Here is an 18,530-nt window from a genome sequence, read left to right as displayed (position 1 = left end):
CCCTAATGGGCAGCGCTGGCCCCAAGAACCAGGCTTTTCCATGCAATTTCCCGTCCAAGCCTTTCTCAGCAGTCAAGGGTCAGAAAATTGCACACGCGAGGCAGACGCCTGGGCCCTTATCTACAAACCACCACAGAGGCCACCTCCCCTTACTCCAGCCCAGACCCCTAACTCATGGGTTTCTGAGGAATGTTCTCTTTCTGGCCTGACTCCAACCCCACCTTTTAATCCTGTCAGGCCCACCCCCAGGAGCAAAGACCTCATTTCAGACCTTGGGAGCCCCTTAGGGATGGGGTGGGGGAAGCAGTTACTTCCGAAGTTTGGCATCCTTCTCTGAAGCCTTGGTGTCATCATGCCCACTGCCTGCACTGCTTAGAAACATCTTGTCCAGCCCCTTGAGTGACTCCAGCAAGTAGTTCTGGAAGGCAGTGAGGGCAGCACAGATGGCAGGCCCGCCGAAGCCGTGGGTGATGAGGCTAAAGTGTGTCAGGCAGCTCTGCACTCCGGGCTCCAGGATGAGTGCTGGGCGGGTGTTCCCCAGCGGTGAACGGTCCTGCGCCATCAAGTCTGCAAACTCCTTGCAGATCTGCCTGGTAGGAGAAGGAGGGTCAGAGGTTAGAGGACAAAGGTCTGAGTCCAGGGAAGGACCCACCACATACTGGGTACTTCATATACATTATGTATATGATTGCTGACCCAATAGTCTACAGATGATGATCATACCCGTGTTAGAGAAAAGTAAACTAAGGTTCAGAGAAGTTAACTGATTTGCCCAATATCACACACCTAATAAATAGCACATGCCAATACCCTACGACTTCTTTTTCTGTGGATGTCCTGCCCACATCATTCCAAGTCCAGCTCAACTCCTACCTTATCCAGGAAACTTTCCTTGATTCCCTCTCCTACTGCCACCTCCACCCAAAACAGCCAATGCTTCAAGAGGTTTGTCTATGAAATTATTGGGGAACAATCCAGAATCTGCCTTAAATAACTGAAATAATAGCTAGCAGTGAACATGAATTTAGGCCTGGATGCTGTGCCAAGCACACTGTATGTATCATCTCACTTAATCCTCACAACAAATCTATACTGTTACTATCATTCCCATCACATGGAAGAGGAAACTGGGTGGTTTCAGACAGGTTAGATGATCTGCCCAAGTGACTAGGCTGGGATTTGAATCCATCTCCAGTTTGCAGCCAATATTCATTTCTCTATGCATCCTGTATGTGGCTCAGGCAGGAGAATCACTTGTGTCTCACCTTTGCATCACCAAGGAACCTGGTCAGCAGCTTAGACATGACTGGGACCCAGAAAGTGCTTGATGAGTTAGCTGGTTAATGAGTGAGGTGAGCCCTGCCCTAGATATGTTTCTCCAGCTCCAATATGAGCAGCCTCAAAGGCCCCATGAGTCAGTCCCATGAGTCTGTGATTCCCATTCTGCCTAGGGGACTTGAGCAAACCTTGAAGGCGGGCGGATGGAGTTGTGATTTGAAGGACTGTGTTAGGTGGGGGGACTGGATGATGTTCTAAGCAGGAGAGCAAGCCCAAGGACAGGAGGGCAGGAGAGAGCAAGTGGGTCAGTTGGAGTGGGTGGAGTTTGTGCAGACCAGTTTATGGGGGCCCTCAAAGGAGGCTGGACTTGACAGAATGGTGGTTTTCAAACCTGCCCCCTTGTCTGTCTCTTCTTGCAATGGGACCCTTTCTAAAAACTAAATCTTAATGGAACACCAGTTCATTAAACAGGCCCTGCGGCATCCCTACAGAACCTAGTTTGAAAATCAATTGCAGTAGCAGTGGGAGCCATTGAAGGCTCTTGGGTAGGGATCAGTGCATGTGCAGGGAGGCTGGGGGAACAGAGGGGGCGCTGGGGTGAACGTCCAGGAGTGAGATTGGGAGACCAGAGTTGAGGTGGCATGCGAGTGGTGGTGAGGGAGGCATCAGTGAGACTTGCAGAGGGGTCAGCTGTGAAGGACAAAGGGGGGTCAACCCAGGGGTCTGGGTGGGTGTTGGTGCCCTGATGGAGGTCACTGGAGCAGAGGGGCTGATTGGCAAGGCTCAGGCAGGGGGAGCAAGGCCAGAGAACCTCAGACCCATGACGGGACTGGGGCTGGTGGTGCCCACACATGGACTTATGTAAGCCTGTCTGTGACACTGTGTTTGCTGATGTATAGAACCCAGATATGTTCACATGTATCCATGTGTGCCCTGTCACGTGCACAGCATGGAACCTAGGTATGCCTGTGTGCAGTGCTGCATGTACCATGTGTACATCACATGTACACGAGTGGTATCCATTGTGTCCATGCTTGGTGTCTGTGTCTGTGCATTGCACCAACATGTGCCTGTACACGGCACCCATGACAGCCAGTGCATGGCGCCCTCACTCACTTGGCGGCCAGCAGCATGCTCTTGCGGCTGTGCAGTTCCCCAGGGTCGGCATGCTGGCGGCACAGGTACTCGGCAGCTGCCTTGGCTGGGAACTCGGTCTCACAGACGTAGCCAAAATCTCGGGCCAGGTGTACAGCCTCTCCTAGGAGGGAGGGGAGGCAGAGAGATGAGCCGTCACTACAGCCAGGTGTACCTTTGAGCCTGGAGCATGGCCTTGACACTCCAACCCCTGACTGGGGCCATCCTGCTTCTGTATATATCTTTTCTTGATTCCCCTCTCAGCTCTAGACGCAACCCCACTGCCCTCCCTTGGGGCTACCTCAGATGGGCTCTGAGCTCAGGGGTGGGAGCTGAGCCCACCAGTTGTCCCAGAGCCTGAACTCAAGATGATCAAGCTGAGAGTCACCAACCTCCAAGGAAGGGACTCTGACCCCCTCATCTCTTTACCACATCCAAACACTGGCCACTCTTCCCCCCATACACACACACACACACACACACACACATGCTCTCTACTGCACCAGCACATGCACATGTGCTTGCATATACACTTAAAGACTGTACACATATATCACACACACCCCTTACTTATACATGGTGCACAGAGAACACACACATGACTAAACACACCCTCCTGCATTAGAGACAGCCACACACAGTCACACTGGATGACACAGGTCCCCTCAGGCCTCACCCTCTACTAGTGAAGTCAGCAGCGTCACATTGGCGGCCTTGCGACGACCAGCTGGCAAATTGAGCCCAATCTTCTCCAGCCGTTCCCGCAGGCACCGGCCCCCATTCTTGGACTTGGCCCTTGCCATGCACACAGAAAGACAGACACACACTATGAAGACAAGATGAAGCATGTATGCTAAGTGACCCAACATGGCCTTGCTGCCTCCACCAACCCTGCTGAGGCTTGGGTCTGGTCCTGGGGACACTCTGGGGTCTCTATTTACCTGATCCCAATCTCCTCCTAATCTCACTGGTTTTGCAGCCAAGATGGGAATGGGGGGCCTAGCACGCAGCTCCAGGAACCCCTCACTTCTCCCTAATCCTCTCAATAACAGGGACAGCCCAAGGTGGGGCAGGATGGACCAGCATCTTAGGGTCCTTTTTCCCACCTGAGCACACCAACACAGCTACCCAGGGACACACAGACCCTGAAACACACAGGGAAACGCAGACACATGGGGAGACACTGTTACACACACAGCTGCCCAAGGGCACATAGACACATACACAGATGAACACACACTGAGGGCCAAGAATAGAGACACACACACCAATAGAGACAGACACACAGACTCAAACACCCAGGGACACAGAGACACATGTTCACACCAAGTCAGGATCCCAGGCACATTTGTACAGACATTCACAGACTCATACAAGCCGCTCTGGGATGCTCAAAGAGACCAGGAATAAGGAGATACTCCCACACCTGCACAGGTGCAGCCCCACACAAAGGTACAGACCAGTAAACACACATATGTCTAGCTCCACGTGCTCATGCAGTCACACACACACAACATACACACTCACACAGAGTAGAACACTGTAACCAACACATCTCACTAAAGATAACACAAGAAACTCACACGGAAACATATACTCCCGGCCACTCCTACACCACATATACACACACATGCATACACACAAACACTATCCTCCAACATATCAAAGCTCATAGCCCTGAAGCAGAAATACCCTACCCAGGCACAAGGACATGCACAGAGAGAGACAGACACAACTATGAAGACAAACCATGGACCCCATGCTCCCCACCCCAAAACACACGCACCAGAGAGGCCTATACTGACACAGGGAATGGGCCTTAGGCCCTGGGGATCCTTTTCCTGAGGGATGGGGTGAAGATGGCACTCTCCCTTCCCCAGACCCAGCCTTGTCCGTCGTGCCCAATGCGGGTGAGTCCTCCATCCCTTCTCTGTACCCAGGCTCCTCTCTACCCACGACCCCCAAGCCCACAGACCCATGGGAGCTGCTGAGGACCTAGGCCTGCCCAGAGAGCAAGCACAATCCCCCAGGGAGACTGAGGTGGAGATGACCCTGTGGCCTGGGGTGGGGCCGGCCCCTCTCCGATCCCCTGAGAAAGTCTGAAACGACCACACATTTTAGCTTTGACACTGTGCAGGAAGTTGTGGGCTGGCCTTCCTACCTGCGAAGGACACCACCCAGGAGAGAGGCATTGAGGCACTCGGGAGGTGAGAGTCGCCGCTGGACCTCCCCCACTGTCACCTTGTACTTGGACGTCGAGCTGAGCAGAGAGAGCCGGCCTGGCACGGAGCAGAAGACCTCACTGGGGTTCGTGATGCCGCCAACCAAGCTGTCTTTGGCCAATGAGAGGGCCGAAAGGCTGCTGGCTTTGGAGGGGATGGGGACTGTGAAGCAGAAGCAAGAGCAAGGGAGAGAGAGACAACACTGAGCCAGGGACCAGCGGACATGGGCACTAGCCAGCTGTGGCATGAGCAGCATGCTGTGCACACACAGCTGCATCTGTATGTCCCAGCACCTTTTGGAAGGAGCTTCTACTATCCCTGCTCTACAAGGGAAGAGACTGAAGCACAGTGAGGTTAACATGACTCGCTCTAGCTCACTCAGCTAATGGGTGGTAGACACTAAACCCAACATTCTCTAGCTCTTGAACCCCTGTTCTTTCACTGAGTCAGGCTGGTTCCCTGTTAAAACTCAAACAACTTCAGCAGTCTTGGAGTTTTGCCCTGTGTAATCAGAGAGGGAGTTGGAAATAAGGAAATGGAGTATGAGCTGGAGGCAGGATTCCTGGTCACTGCAGCAGAGCCCAGCCGATCTGCGCAATCACAAGCGATCCCGGATGACCCCCGCTCACTTGTGATCCCCATGTCTCACCCACAACCCCAGATCAGTGAAAGGCCTAGGGGCCTTGGACTCCCACATCCCAGGGACAGGGAAGTTATGGCCCCATTAGGCCTCCAGCCCTGGCCCCTTTCCTGCCAAGTCATTCTGGGATGCTCAAGGAGACCAAGAATGAAGAGACACACCCTATCACCCCCTCCCCCAAATGCTTTCTAATTATCTACTAATATCTGTGAAGGACAGGGAAGGAAATCTGAGAAGTTTATTTATTTATTTATTTATTTATTTTGCGGTGTGGGCCTCTCACTGTTGTGGCCTCTCCCGTTGCGGAGCACAGGCTCCGGACGCGCAGGCTCAGCGGCCATGGCTCACGGGCCCTGCCGCTCCACGATATGTGGGATTTTTCCCGGACCGGGGCACGAACCCGCGTCCCCTGCATCGGCAGGTGGACTCGCAACCACTGCGCCACCAGGGAAGCCCGAGAAGTTTATTTTTGAACACCCATTTGGACACTCTTAGCTCTAAAAGAAAGTTCTTCCTGCAGTCTAACCTCCATTCTCCTGCTAAGCCTCAGGGGGAAGGGAGAATGACTGAGGCACTTGCTTCCCCTTGGGCTTCTCTTCTTTCAAGGAAGTGAGAGCCTTGGTAGAAAAGGCAGGCCTTGTGTGTTTGGGGAGGGGGATCAAGTGGGGAGCCTGAGGCCAGTAGTCACTGAGCACTCACCATACAGATAACCTCACTGAATCCTCAGAACAACCCACCAGGGGGCTATGTTTATTATTCCCCTTTTACAGATGAGGAGACTGAAGCCCAGAGAGGTGAAGTAATGTGCCTGAGATCACACAGCTGGTAGACTTAGTACCAGTAGCAAGCCCTGGACTATGGTATCAAAGGCAGCACTTGGCCCTCCAGTCATCTGGCAAATATTTGCTGAGCACCTGTGTGCCAGGAACTGTGCTAAGCCTTGGGAAGGCAGAGGTAAGCAAGGCTGGCCCAGTCCCTGGCCTGGCAGAGCCCCTCCAGCTTTTCCCTGTCTGGATGCACATTCAAACCCTCCATCCCATCGCCCAGCTAGAAACCTCAGTGAGGCCCTCCACACTGCCCTCTCCCACCACATCCCATCCATCACCAGGTACTAGGGCTTTCTTTTCTCCATGTGCCCTGGATGCAGCCACTTCTCCAGGTGTACAGGGATGCTCACTCATTTCCCACCTGCATTTCTGCACAGCCCCTGCTCCAGAGGGATCTTTCTGAAACACCCGTCACTCCCCAGCCTAGAACCCGTCAGTGCCTGAGAATTAAATTCCAGCTCCATAGCTGAGCAGAATGATGCTGCCTGTCCTTCAGTGAGTGCCAACTATATAACAAGTGCTTCACATTAACAGCTCTGTGGAGATGCTATTTTCTGTCCGCATTTAAAGATGAAGAAACTAAAAGTTCAAAGAAGTTAAGATAGTACAGCAATAAGGAGCAGACATGGGTCTTGACCTCTCACAATGGACTTTAAAGTTCACATTCTTAACTGTCATAATGCCCACCTTCACCCTCCTTTGTGGTCCGGCCGTGCCTACCCCTTTTGCCTGGTCCTCCATCTGCTCTTTAGGCTCTCGACCCACACTGACCAATACAAATATACTGTAAGCCACATATATAAATTTATATTTTCTGGTAGCCCTATTTTTAAAAAGTAAGAAACATGTTGATACCAATTTTAATATATTTTACTTACCCCATATATAAAAATATTATCAGGACTTCCCTGGCGGCACAGTGGTTAAGAATACACCTGCCCATGCAGGGGACACGGGTTCGAGCCCTGGTCCAGGAAGATCCCACATGCCGCGGAGCAGCTAAGCCACAACTACTAAGCCTGAACTCTAGAGCCTGCGAGCCACAACTACTGAAGCCTGTGCGCCTAGAGCCCATGCTCCTCAACAAGAGAAGCCACCGCAGTGAGAAGCCCATGCACCGCAACAAAGAGTAGCCCCCGCTCACTGCAACTAGGGAAAGCCCGCATGCAGCAACAAAGACCCAACACAGCCAAAAAAAAAAAATAATAAAAATTTAAAATTTTTTTAAATAAATAAAAAATAAAAATATTATCACTGAAACATACAATCGATATTTTAAAAATTATTAATGAGCTTTTTTTAAAATTTTATTTTTGGTTGCATTGGGTCTTCATTGCTGCTCGTGGGCTTTTCTCTGGTTGTGGCGAGCGGGGGCTACTCTTCGTTGCTGTGTGCGAGGTTCTCATTGTGGTGGCTTCTCTTGTGGAGCACGGGCTTCAGTAGTTGTGGCTCGTGGGCTCTAGAGCACAGGCTCAGTAGTTGTGGTGCATGGGCTTAGTTTCTCCGCAGCATGTGGGATCTTCCCAGACCAGGGCTTGAACCCATGCCCCATGCATTGGCAGGCGGATTCTCAACCACTGTGCCACCAGGGAATCCCTTAATGAGCTATTTTACATTCTTTTCTTGTACTTGGTCCTCAAAATTCAACACGTATTTTACAGTTATAGCCCATCCTAATTCGGACTAGCCACATTTCAAGTGCTCAATAGCCACACATGGCCCGTGGCTCCCACAGTGGACAGCACAGTTCTAGACTTCAAAGAGGGGAGCACAGGAGTTAACATAAGTAAGTGAGATGTGGGAGACCTGCTACTTGGCCGAGTGTTCCCCTGCAGGATACACCAACATTGCTGGAACGCTTGGTTTGTTTGGTTTTTGTTTTTGTTTTTGCTGGTGAGACAAGGATTTGAGATTTCTAGGTGAAATCTCTGGATTTTTACTTTATTATTATTTTATTATTATTATATTTTGGCCTCACTGTGCAGCTTGTGGGATCTTAGTTCCCCGACCAGGAATTGAACCCATGCGCCCTGCAATGGAAGCATCCTAACCACTGGACCGCCAGGGAAGTCCCTGGATTTTTAAACATTGGCAACTGATTCAAAAATTAAAAAACCCAGGACAGGTCACAGGGAACGTGTGAAGCACCACCTGGGATGCGGGACGACTAGCTCACCAGCGTGTGGGCTCTTTAAGCCCCGCAGAACTGCTTGCTGTCTGTCTCAGGCGCCCTTCTCCATTTTACTAAGCGGGGCCTCCTCCTTCTCAAGCCTCAGTCCGGGCACCCCCCCCAATGCAAAGCTTCCTAAGCCCTCACCCCCTGCTCCTTTTCACCCTCTGTCGCTGTCCTTACCACACTGAACCTCATGTCTGCTTCCTCCTCTGTCTTCCCCACCAACTGGGAGTGCCTGAGAGCAGGGTCTTGGCACAAGGAGTGTCAGTGAATGTGGAATAAATGAGGGAAGCAAGGGCCCTTGAAACGTGGAATGGGAGAAAAAGTGAAGGCTCACAGCCAATATATGCACAGGGTGGGGGTGGGGGAGGGTCGGTAAGGGAACCTCATTCCTTTTTTAGCAATTGATGGTAAAACTGCCCTTCCTCCCTGGGTCATCCCTATTCAGGCACCAGGGAAGGGCCAACAGGTCATGGATGGGGCTGAGTGGGAGAAGTGAAGAGGTCGGGGGAGGTGGGGAGAGTAGCAGCACGCACCCTACCCCAGGCAAGTTCCCTGTCCCCAGAGCAGGGCCAAAACTAGGGTGAGGCAGGTGAGGCGCTTGTCTTGGGTGCAAAATTTAAGGAGGCACCAAACAACTCAGCAATCAAGACAAACAGTATTTTAATGCAGTATTTTTCAAAGTAAAAATTAATGTAAAAATCCACGGTGACAAAATATCAAAAATGTAAATAGAAGCAGGCTCCGATCCTGCTCTTGCACGACCCCGCCTCACTCCCCTTATCCTCATCCCAGCCTCTGCCCCAGAGTGAGGAGCAAGAATGTCCTGACCCAACAGACACACTGACACGGGACACGCAATAACAGCCATGCCACCCCCGACCCCAGTGTCTCCCAGGCCTGTGCACGGGCTGGGCTCCCTCATCACCTGTGTCCCTCTGCCTTGAGGGGACTTTCTGGGGTGATGGAACCATTCTCTAACATATTTCATATCTTGACTATATGTTTACATTTGTCAAAATTCATAGAAATGCACATCTAAAAAGGGTGAACTGTACTATACGTAAATTATACCTCAAGCTCGACTTAAAAAACTAAAACTATGAATTAATAAATTAACAAGAAGGGCAAAGTGACTGTCCTCTCTCCCATGACTCCTAGCCAGAGGGAATGGTCAGAGGAACAGAAAATTCTTCTCTCCCCCAGCAGCCTCCTCTATCCAGCTTTTATTAAAATCTGGGGACCCCTGAGGCCAGGCACTGTGAGAGGGGAGAGAGACCAAAGCTGGGTGAAGTTGTTTGCGCATGTACAAACAGGGACATATGTGAGTACACATGTCACACAAACGTCTATACATAAAAACTACATGCCCTGCCATAGAGCACTGAGGGTGAGACTGTGCATATGTACACTTACTCAACAACAAATACCGAGCCCCAGCTATATACACATAGGCTCTGCTCGACTGTTGCAAGAATGTGGCAATGTGCATAAGGATATCTGCAAGTGCTTTTGCTCCTGCTGATACATTTAAACATATAGTATATGCCAGATTTATGCAAACATAGGTGTGGCTAATGTAGCACATGAGAGGTGGACATGTGTTTGTGTATACGAATTACAGACATTGTTGCTTTCCCCACTTGTCTGTACCCTTTTCCTCAGAGCTTCTTCCTTCAGAAATGACAGAGGTTTGGAGGCCAGGGTTAGGGAAGCAGGTAGCCTGGGACAGGAGCAGTCACGAAGGTGGGAATTAACTAGCACAGATTGCAAAGCAGGGACCAGTGTTTGTCTCCCACACCACAGTGAGTCCTAAAGCTGAAGTGGTCTACCCATGGTGTCCCCCTGGTCATGAACGCAGAAGCCATTCACACGTACACACTCCTACAGACATAGGAGTGTCCTACAGACAGAGCTCCTAGTTAGCCAATCTATCAGACAAGACTCACACACACACAAGTCTACACACTCTGTCCACAGGTGGTAGATATGGTCTGACCACTGATTCTGGGGAGTGTGCAATAGACTCTGTTGGAAAGTTGGTTAAAATTGCGAGTCTTTCTAGAAGAAAATATAGGAGAAAAATCTTCATGACCTTGGGTTAGGCAAAGAGTTCCTAATATAACACCAAAAGCATGATCCATAAAAGAAAATAATGATAAACTGGATTTCATCAAAATCAAAAACTTTTGCACCTGAAAAGACACTATTAAGAAAATGAAAAGACAAACCATAGACTTGAAGAAAATATTTGCAAATCCTATATCTTATCAGGGATGTGTATCCAGAATACATGAAGAATTCTTATAATCCAATAGTAAGATATACAACCCAAGTAGAAAATGTCCAAAATATGTGAGTAGACATTTCACTTAAAATGATATATGAATGGCTAGTAAGCACATGGAAAAGTGCTCAGCATCATTAGTCATTAGGGAAATGCAAATTAAAAGGATACTGAGGGCTTCCCTGGTGGCGCAGTGGTTGGGAGTCCGCCTGCCGATGCAGGGGACGCGGGTTCGTGCCCCGGTCCGGGAGGATCCCGCATGCCGCGGAGCGGCTGGGCCCGTACGTCCAGAGCCTGTGCTCCGCAGCGGGAGAGGCCGCAGCAGTGAGAGGCCCGCATACCGCAAAAAAAAAAAAAAAAAAAAAAAAGGATACTGAGGTACCATCAGGAAGGCTGTAATCAAAAAGAGACATATCAAGTGCAGATGACGATGTGGAGAAACTGAAACTCTCACACTTTCTTGGTGGGAATGTAAAACAGTACAGCCATTTTAGAAAACAGCTTGGGAGTTTCTTTAAAAAATTAAAGACAAACTTACCATAAAATCCAGACATTCCACTCCTAGGAGTTCAAGAGCGGTGAAAACGTATGTCCACACAAAGACATGCGTGTAAATGATCATAGCAGCATTATTTATCCTAGCCAAAAAGTGGAAACAACCCCAGTGTCCATCAACTGACGAATGAATAAACAAAATGTGTTACATCCACACAATGGAGTACTACTAACCAATAAAAAAGGAATGATCTACTGATACAGCCTACAACACAGATGAATCTCAAAAACATTATAAGTACAAGAAGCTAGATGCAAAAGTCAGCACATTTATATAACATGTCCAGTATGTGCAAACATATAGATAGAAAGCAGATCAGTCATTGCCTAAGGCCTGGAGTGGGAATTAATTGCAATTGGGAATGGAGGAATTTTGGGGGGTGTTGGAAATGTCTTAAAACACACTGTAGTAATGGTTACACAACTCTATAAATTTACTAAAAATCATCGAACTGTACTTTTCCAATGGGTGAATTTCAGGTATGTACATTTTACTTCAATCAATCAGTTAAAGAAATGAGGTTCCAGGGCCATAATTCCAGGGATTCTCATTCAGTAGATGTGAAATGGTGCCCAGGAAATCTGCATTTTTTAACAAGCACCCCCGGGGATTTGATGCATGTGGTTCCTTAGACCACACTTAAGGTACCACTGGTCCAAAGCCTGGGGGGAAGGGGCAGCAGGAGGAAGGCAGACAGGAGGGGTCGTGACCCTCCTCCCAGCCCACTTGAGTCCCCTCATCTCCCCAGTGGGACCTGCTGGTTAAGTTTCCTTCTCACCAACTGCTAGAGGGTTTCTTTTATTTTTAATTTTTATTTTTTTAATTGAGGTATAGTTGATGTACAATATTATATAAGTTGCAAGTGTACAACATAATGATTGACAATTTTTAAAGATATATTCCACTTATAGTTATTATAAAATAATGGCTATGTTCCCTGTGTTGTACAATATATCCTTGTAGCTTATTTACTTTATACATAGTAAGTTTGTACCTCTTAATCCCCTACTCGTATCTTTCCCCTCCCCTCTTCCCTCTCCCCTAGAGGGTTTCTTTTAAATATAACTGCTACCATTCACTGCCCTGCTCTATGCTGCCCTCAGGTACAGTCCACAGTCTATCTGCATGGGCACCAGTTTTTTAGTCTCATTCTGGGGCCAATGGTAGCCTGGGAGGCAAGTGAGGCAGGGTTGTAGAAGTGCAGGGTCAGATTCCATCTTTACGTAAATTTTGATATTTCGTTTATTGTGGATATTTTTTGCATTAAAAAATTTTAAACATAGTGCACCAAGATGTATTATTTATCTTGATTACTGAGCTTTTAGGCGCCCTCCTAAATCTTGCCTCAGGTGAGTTCCTCACTTACCTCACCCCAGTCCTGGCCCTGCTTGTAGATTCACTTGGAAGCCCAGAAACTCCCCATCTCCCTTTTCTTTCCCCAGATCCAGGGAGAGCAGAGAATTTACATCATCCCCTGTCCTGAGACTGGACAACAGAGCTCAGCAGAGAGGGATTCCCCACCCCCAATTAGGCAACTACCCACTCTCCTCGGAGGAAAGGAGGACTATCTCAATTCTCATCCCCAAACCACTCCCCTCCAGCTGTGACTGTATATCCTGAAACCCACGGAGATGTTTAACCTTTTTAAACCTGTCTGGCTTTCCAAAGAGAGGGCATACGCACGTGCTGTTCCTGGTGGAGCGAAAGTAGCTCGGACCTTTGTACACCCCTTACCCCCTCTCCAAATGCACTCAGACTTCAGAACCGTTCATTCAACAAATCTCCTGAGCACCTACTGAGCCCCCTGCTGTCTCTCCCTCAGGAAGCCTCCCAAGTTCAGGCACTCACTGCTCCTCTTCTGAGCTCCCACTACAAGGTATACAGACCCTGTTCACTGCCTTTCTTGGCTGGGAAATATTCCTGTCCATGTCTGTCTCTCAGGCCAGTGCCGCCTGCTTTCTGTGCCCCTAGGACAAGTCACAAAACTGAAAGTGACAAATGTGGGCAGAAAATTGAGGGCTCCCCACTTCCCTTCGGGTCAGCCTCCGCCCCATCTGCCATCCTTGCCCCCGCAGCCCTGGCTACAACGGGCTGCCGACCTGGAAGTGTGTGGTGGGGCGGGGACTTCGCCTCCCCTCCCCTGCCCGGAGTAGGGAAGATTTTACAACCTCCCTGGACGCACTGTCGAAGTCGAGACCCGAGGCCTCCCTGCGGTAGCAAGGCTGCTTCTGGTGTAGGGCTGAGGCCACCTCCCTTTCACAGCCTAGGACTCCAACCGCCCGTGACACAGCTGCCCCTCCCGCCAGGGCCGGGAGGAGCTGGAGGAATGAATCCTTTGCTTCAGCTAGCCAAGAACGACCTTCTATAATTCCAGGGCCCGGGTCTGAGTGGGATGGTCCTCCACCGCCCCTGGCAGGTGCCAGAGGACTTCAGGACTCGACCGGGGCTCCCGATGCCTTCAGAAGGCCTGAGGGCGAAGAAGGATGCTAATCAGCTGCGCCCAAGTGGCTGGCGGCGTGGCCGGAGTTCCGCAGTGACTGCGGAGGGCCCGAACGAAAATGACCCGCCGCGTGGGGCGTGGAGGCTCTAGGGCGCAGGGCTCCAACCGGGCCACCTGCTTAGCCACAGCTGGGTCGCCCGCGCACGCACCCCGCCCCGACGTCCCGACCTCGCAGATCGGCTCTGCCGCAATGACCCTCTCCCCTCCTCAAAGGCTCGCCACGCCAGCCGAAGGACAAGCTCGCGACTCAGGAACCAGCCTCTTCCTTCCGTTGGGAGCCCCGGCTCTCGCCCCTCCCCCTTTGCTGCATTGCTCCGGGCTGTGACTCGACGTCCGGGTTGGGGCCCCCAGGGCGCAGTCCCCAGCTCAGGTCGCCGGGCTCCACTGGGCCACCGACGGGCTGACACTGGTGTCCGGCCGGTGTGCGCGCCCGCGTCGGCGACATCCCGAACAGCACAGCACCAGCGCCCACGTCCACCCCCCACCCGCCGGAGCCCGTGCGCAGCACTCGGGACAGTCCCGGCTGCACTCACTGTGTTCTTTGGGGATCCCGGCGCACCCCTAGGACCCGGGATTTATGAAAGCTGATGTCCTTTGAGAGAAACTAACTCGAGGCAATTTTGGTTCCTTCTTGGTAGCCAGTCTTTTGTCCTGGCTCTGGCCAGGGGATTGGGGTTTAAGGTACTCAGAGCCCCACCTGATCCTTCTACCCTTCCCCAGGGCAGAAATCCCCAAGCTCCTTCCCAAAATGCAAGGTCCTGGCCTCCCGGAGGGAGTCAGTGAGCCTGAGCCCCCGTAGCCTGTGGGGCCCGGGCAGGAGTCAGAACTGGGGACCAAGACCATGGTTGAATCTCCGGGTGACAGCACAGCGGTAGGCTGTTGCCGCTGCAGACCGAGCTCTCGCTTCTGTCGGGTTCAAAAAAAATCCACTAAAGCAAGGCAGCGGCCGCCAGCAAAGAGCTGGCTCTGAGTGTACACCTCTGCCCGGGCTGCAGGCAGCCTCCCCAAACCCCCAGCTCCAGGTAACAGCCCCAATACCTGGAGCTCCCTTCTCCCAAGTTCTGGGAGGCCTGTCTCCTCATCTTCCCCACACGTACACCAGGTGGTCCTGCTAACTCCCAGCCCCAGGTAACTCAGCCTCAACTCTTGAAATCCAGCTCCCCACCACCACCACCTCCCCGGGACTCAAGAAGGGCAAACAGAGCCCAGGCTTGAATTCACTTGTTTGAAAAACAACTTGAGCCAATCCCAGGGGAGCAGTGCCTGCCCCAGGTACAGCGGGCTTGTCTGTGCCTCCATATTCCTCTCTGCACCTGCCCCAAATGTATCCCTGGGCCTCTCTGAATCTGTCTTTCTCACCTTTCCCTGTCACAGTCAGAACTCACAGGCCTGAAAATTCACTGGAGGGCAGATCTCAAACCCCTGGCTTTTCCAAGGGCAGAGAGACACAAACATCCTGAAAATGCACAGGGAGCACCCCTACATGCTTAAAGATCTTCAGTGCCAAAGAACAAATTCTGGGATACCACAGGGACCCTGACCCCCAAACACATGGAAATTACACCAACATAACACACACATGTCACACACTCACAGCAAGAGACACCAAGAAATACTGGGAAAGCAACATAGAGACATGTACAGGATCCCAAACTCACATGGACACCAACGCCCAAGCCCTGATCCTCCTGCACACAGCCTGACACAATAGTCACACACCAGCTCCCCTAATCCTAAACTGCTGAAAGAGGCTCCCAAATGGAGGAAAAATTCCCTAGGGAAACCTCAAGGCCCCCAAGGCCCTGCTAGGAAGGGAGAGGCAGAAAGCACCAGACAGGCTAGGAAATGGTAAGGCTTGGTAAAGTGGAAATCATTTGACGACATCCATGGGAATAGCACTCCCATTAACACCTCTTAGGAAACAGAGAAGTGGTTTAACTCGTTTTGCAAATTAACTCCAGATCCAAAAGAGTGCCCTTGCCTTGGTAAAGAGTGAGCTTGGCGATGCACAGGAGGGACGCGCCACAGGGGAAGAAACTGGGTCTGTGTGCCGGGGCCTGCACCATTTCGCCCGGTTCTGCCCTGGCAGATGCACGCCATTCCTTACCTTTCTTGATCACGGACTGGTCCAGAAGGCTCATTCCCGGCTCGTCCATGGCCTGCAAATAGGACAGGGTGGTGGTAAGGGCGCTTGTAGATCTAGTCTCCTTTCGCTTCCCAAGCCCCTGCTGTCCCCGGTCCCTGTCCTGTCTGCTTCACCCAGCGCGCACCACCCGTCAGCCTGCGGCCGGCGACGGGCGGGACCAGGATTCACCGGCGCTCCACCATTTGCGGCTGAGTTGGAGCCCTGGGTGCCTCGCCATGCCGTGCAAAAAGGGCATTTTGGAACCTTAGACAGGCAACTCCTCCACTTCGCTTCGCTCCAGGCACAGGCTGCTCCAGTAGACCGCGACTGGGCATAGGTTCCCTACGTTGCCGAGCGGAGAGGGACAAAAGTGGTTCGGCCTCTGCCCATTTACTCGGCGAAGGGTCGCCGCCATCCAGGCACCTGCTCACGGACTCAGTGTCAGGCCACCCGAAAGGCCAGGCAGCGTCTAACTCAGGACGTGGGACGCATCCTGGGAGTCACGAGCAAGAAGTGGCAGGCTGGGAGAAAAGCCGGGTTCCTGCATTGGTCACTCTTTGCCTCCAGCCAGGTTCTAAGTCACCGCAGCAGATGCTGGCCCATCCCGGACCCTTCGGGCCTCACCTGCAGGTCCTCCAGGCCCGGCGGCACCGCCAGTCCGGGAAGGCCGAGGGGCGCGTCTGCCAGGCTGTGCGCGCCGTCTGCCAGGCCGTGCAGAAGCCGCGGCACAGCGGCGGTGTAGTCGCGGCGCGGGTCGAGGCCCAGGGCGCGGGCGGGCGGCGCCAGCAGGCCGGGCGGCTCGTCGTGGGCGCGGGCGGCGGCGCGGGGCGCGGCCCAGGCAGCCTGCGGAGGCTGCGGCTGTACCAGGGACGCCAGGCCACCGTACGGGTCCCCGGCCAGGTGGGGAAAGGCGGAGGCGGCGTCGGACGCCTGGCCGTAGGGCAGTGGCGGCTGCGGGTAGGGCGGCGGGAAGTAGGGCGGCTGGAAGTCAGCGGCGGCGGCGGTCGGCGTGTGGCAGAGCTGCGGCGCCGGCCCGTAGGCCGCCTGGGGCAGCGACGACAGGCGGGCCCCGCTAGCCGCTGCGCCCAGCCCGTCGGGGCGCTCCTGGGGAAGAAGAGGGGCGCGTTAGGCGGCCCATCGGCAGCTGAAAGGACCCAGCCCGAAAGGACCCTCCTCAGCTCCCGAGGGGCCAGCTGCCGTCCTGCCCGCTTCCCGAGGCCCGAGGTCTATCTCTGAATGACCCGTGGGCGCGGGAGCCTTGGGCTGGGGACAGCGGTCTCCGGCGCGCACAGTTCTCAGCGGGCGGAGTCGCTGTGGCCCCCTCCCTCCGAAATTTCGTTGGAGGAGGAGGTTCGGAAGGTCCAGCACTCAGGCTCCCGGATCCCCGGCCCGGTACGCCCCGGTGTCCCCGGGCCCGAGACTACTCACCATGGCGGAGTAAGTGTGCACCAGCATGGGGCGGGCAGCGCGGGGCGCGAGGCGTGGCGGCGGCGGAGCCCTCGCCCGACGGCGAGCTCTGCGGGAAGAGGTGCTGGGAGCCTGCACGGCCCGCGGGGGGTCACTTTGCGGTGGCGGGGTGCAACCCAGCCCGGAGCCCAACAGGCATCGGGTCCTCAGCAGTGGGCGCCCCCGGGCGGGTCCATGAGGGCGGGATGTAGGCCGGACGGGCGCTGATCGCACTTGGAAAAGTCGGTCAATGGGCGCCCAGCGCCCGCCCTTCTTCCTCTGAACGCAGCTTGCTCCATGCACTCCAGTTATAATGGCGGGGGCGCGCCGGGCCTCCGGGGGCGCGCATTAAAGAGACACGCTAGGGCCGCTTTCTCCCAGCTCCCCAGTGACAGCCCAAGAGGAGGCGTAGCTTTGGCGCAACCCCCTGGGAAGGATAGAGGGATGTGATTCCAACCCGCGTTTGTCTGATCGCTTTCGAGGCTCGAAGCTCCCAGTCACCTTGAAACAGAGAAGGATTCGAGGTTGGGACATAAGGGCCCTAGTTTGCTATCGGTTCGATTGCACCTTTGCCTTTGAGCAAAGCACGACTCCTCCTCGGCCTCAGCTTCCCTGTCTGTAAAATGGATATCAGTCCTTTCTCTAACCGCCTCACCGGATTATGGATGAGGTGGGCAGTCTTGAAGGTGGAAGAAGTTTGTGAGCTGCAGACTCAAGCCTGCTGGCTCATGTGCACACATATGTCAGTACCTGTGTGTGTGTGTGTGTGTGTGTGTGTGTGTGTGTGTGTGAGTTGGGGGCCATCACAGCCTCTCTGCACGTTTCTGTATCAAAGCCCCTCTGAGGGTGCTTACTTCACTCAGGCTTCCCCCAGCTGGTAACTCCCACTGCCAAGCCAGGGTCTGAGGAAGTTGGAGACACAAACTGGCCCGACAGAGAGAGTTGCCTGACACGGGGGTTGGGCATCATGAGTTCCACCTGAGAAGGGCTCAAGATATTTCTGAAGCCATGAGGGCCTGGGCTGACTGAGTGTGGGCTGGTCATACCCAGAGGATGTTGAGTGAAGCTGTGTGTAACTGCCATCATGTGGACCATGTGCTATCATCACACTAACATGCACAGGCTGTGTGTTTGTGTGTTACCATGGCAGGCACTGGCTGGCTCTCAAGCATGTTCCACCTCCTGCAGTCACTCTATCTTTCTTTCCTTCAAAACCCAACCCTCCTTCCTAAGGATTAAAGAAAGGGAAATGAGAGGAATGCTAAGGGGAATGGGAATTAAGAAAGCAGATGGAAGGTGCTAAAAAAAAGTAATAAAAATAAAAATTAAAAAAAGGAAGATG

General features: G+C 52.8%; 1 protein-coding gene across 1 annotated transcript; it reads right to left on the bottom strand.

Annotated features, from left to right (window-relative positions):
* Positions 1-307: 307 nt before the first annotated feature.
* Positions 308-17,197, bottom strand: TFAP2E (transcription factor AP-2 epsilon; the record flags this gene model as incomplete). The annotated part of the gene is made up of 7 exons (XM_079697925.1): positions 308-590; positions 2,395-2,536; positions 3,089-3,207; positions 4,574-4,796; positions 15,725-15,776; positions 16,367-16,846; positions 17,171-17,197. 7 exons carry the CDS (start codon positions 17,195-17,197, stop codon positions 308-310), a joined length of 1,326 nt encoding a protein of 441 aa, XP_079554051.1.
* Positions 17,198-18,530: the final 1,333 nt, after the last annotated feature.

The sequence above is a fragment of the Hyperoodon ampullatus genome (assembly GCF_949752795.1).
Source record: "Hyperoodon ampullatus genome assembly, chromosome: 2".
In the NCBI taxonomy this organism is placed as follows: Eukaryota; Metazoa; Chordata; class Mammalia; order Artiodactyla; family Ziphiidae; genus Hyperoodon; species Hyperoodon ampullatus.
Note: the sequence above shows the minus strand (reverse complement) of the source record. Positions and strands in the feature narration are given on the sequence as shown.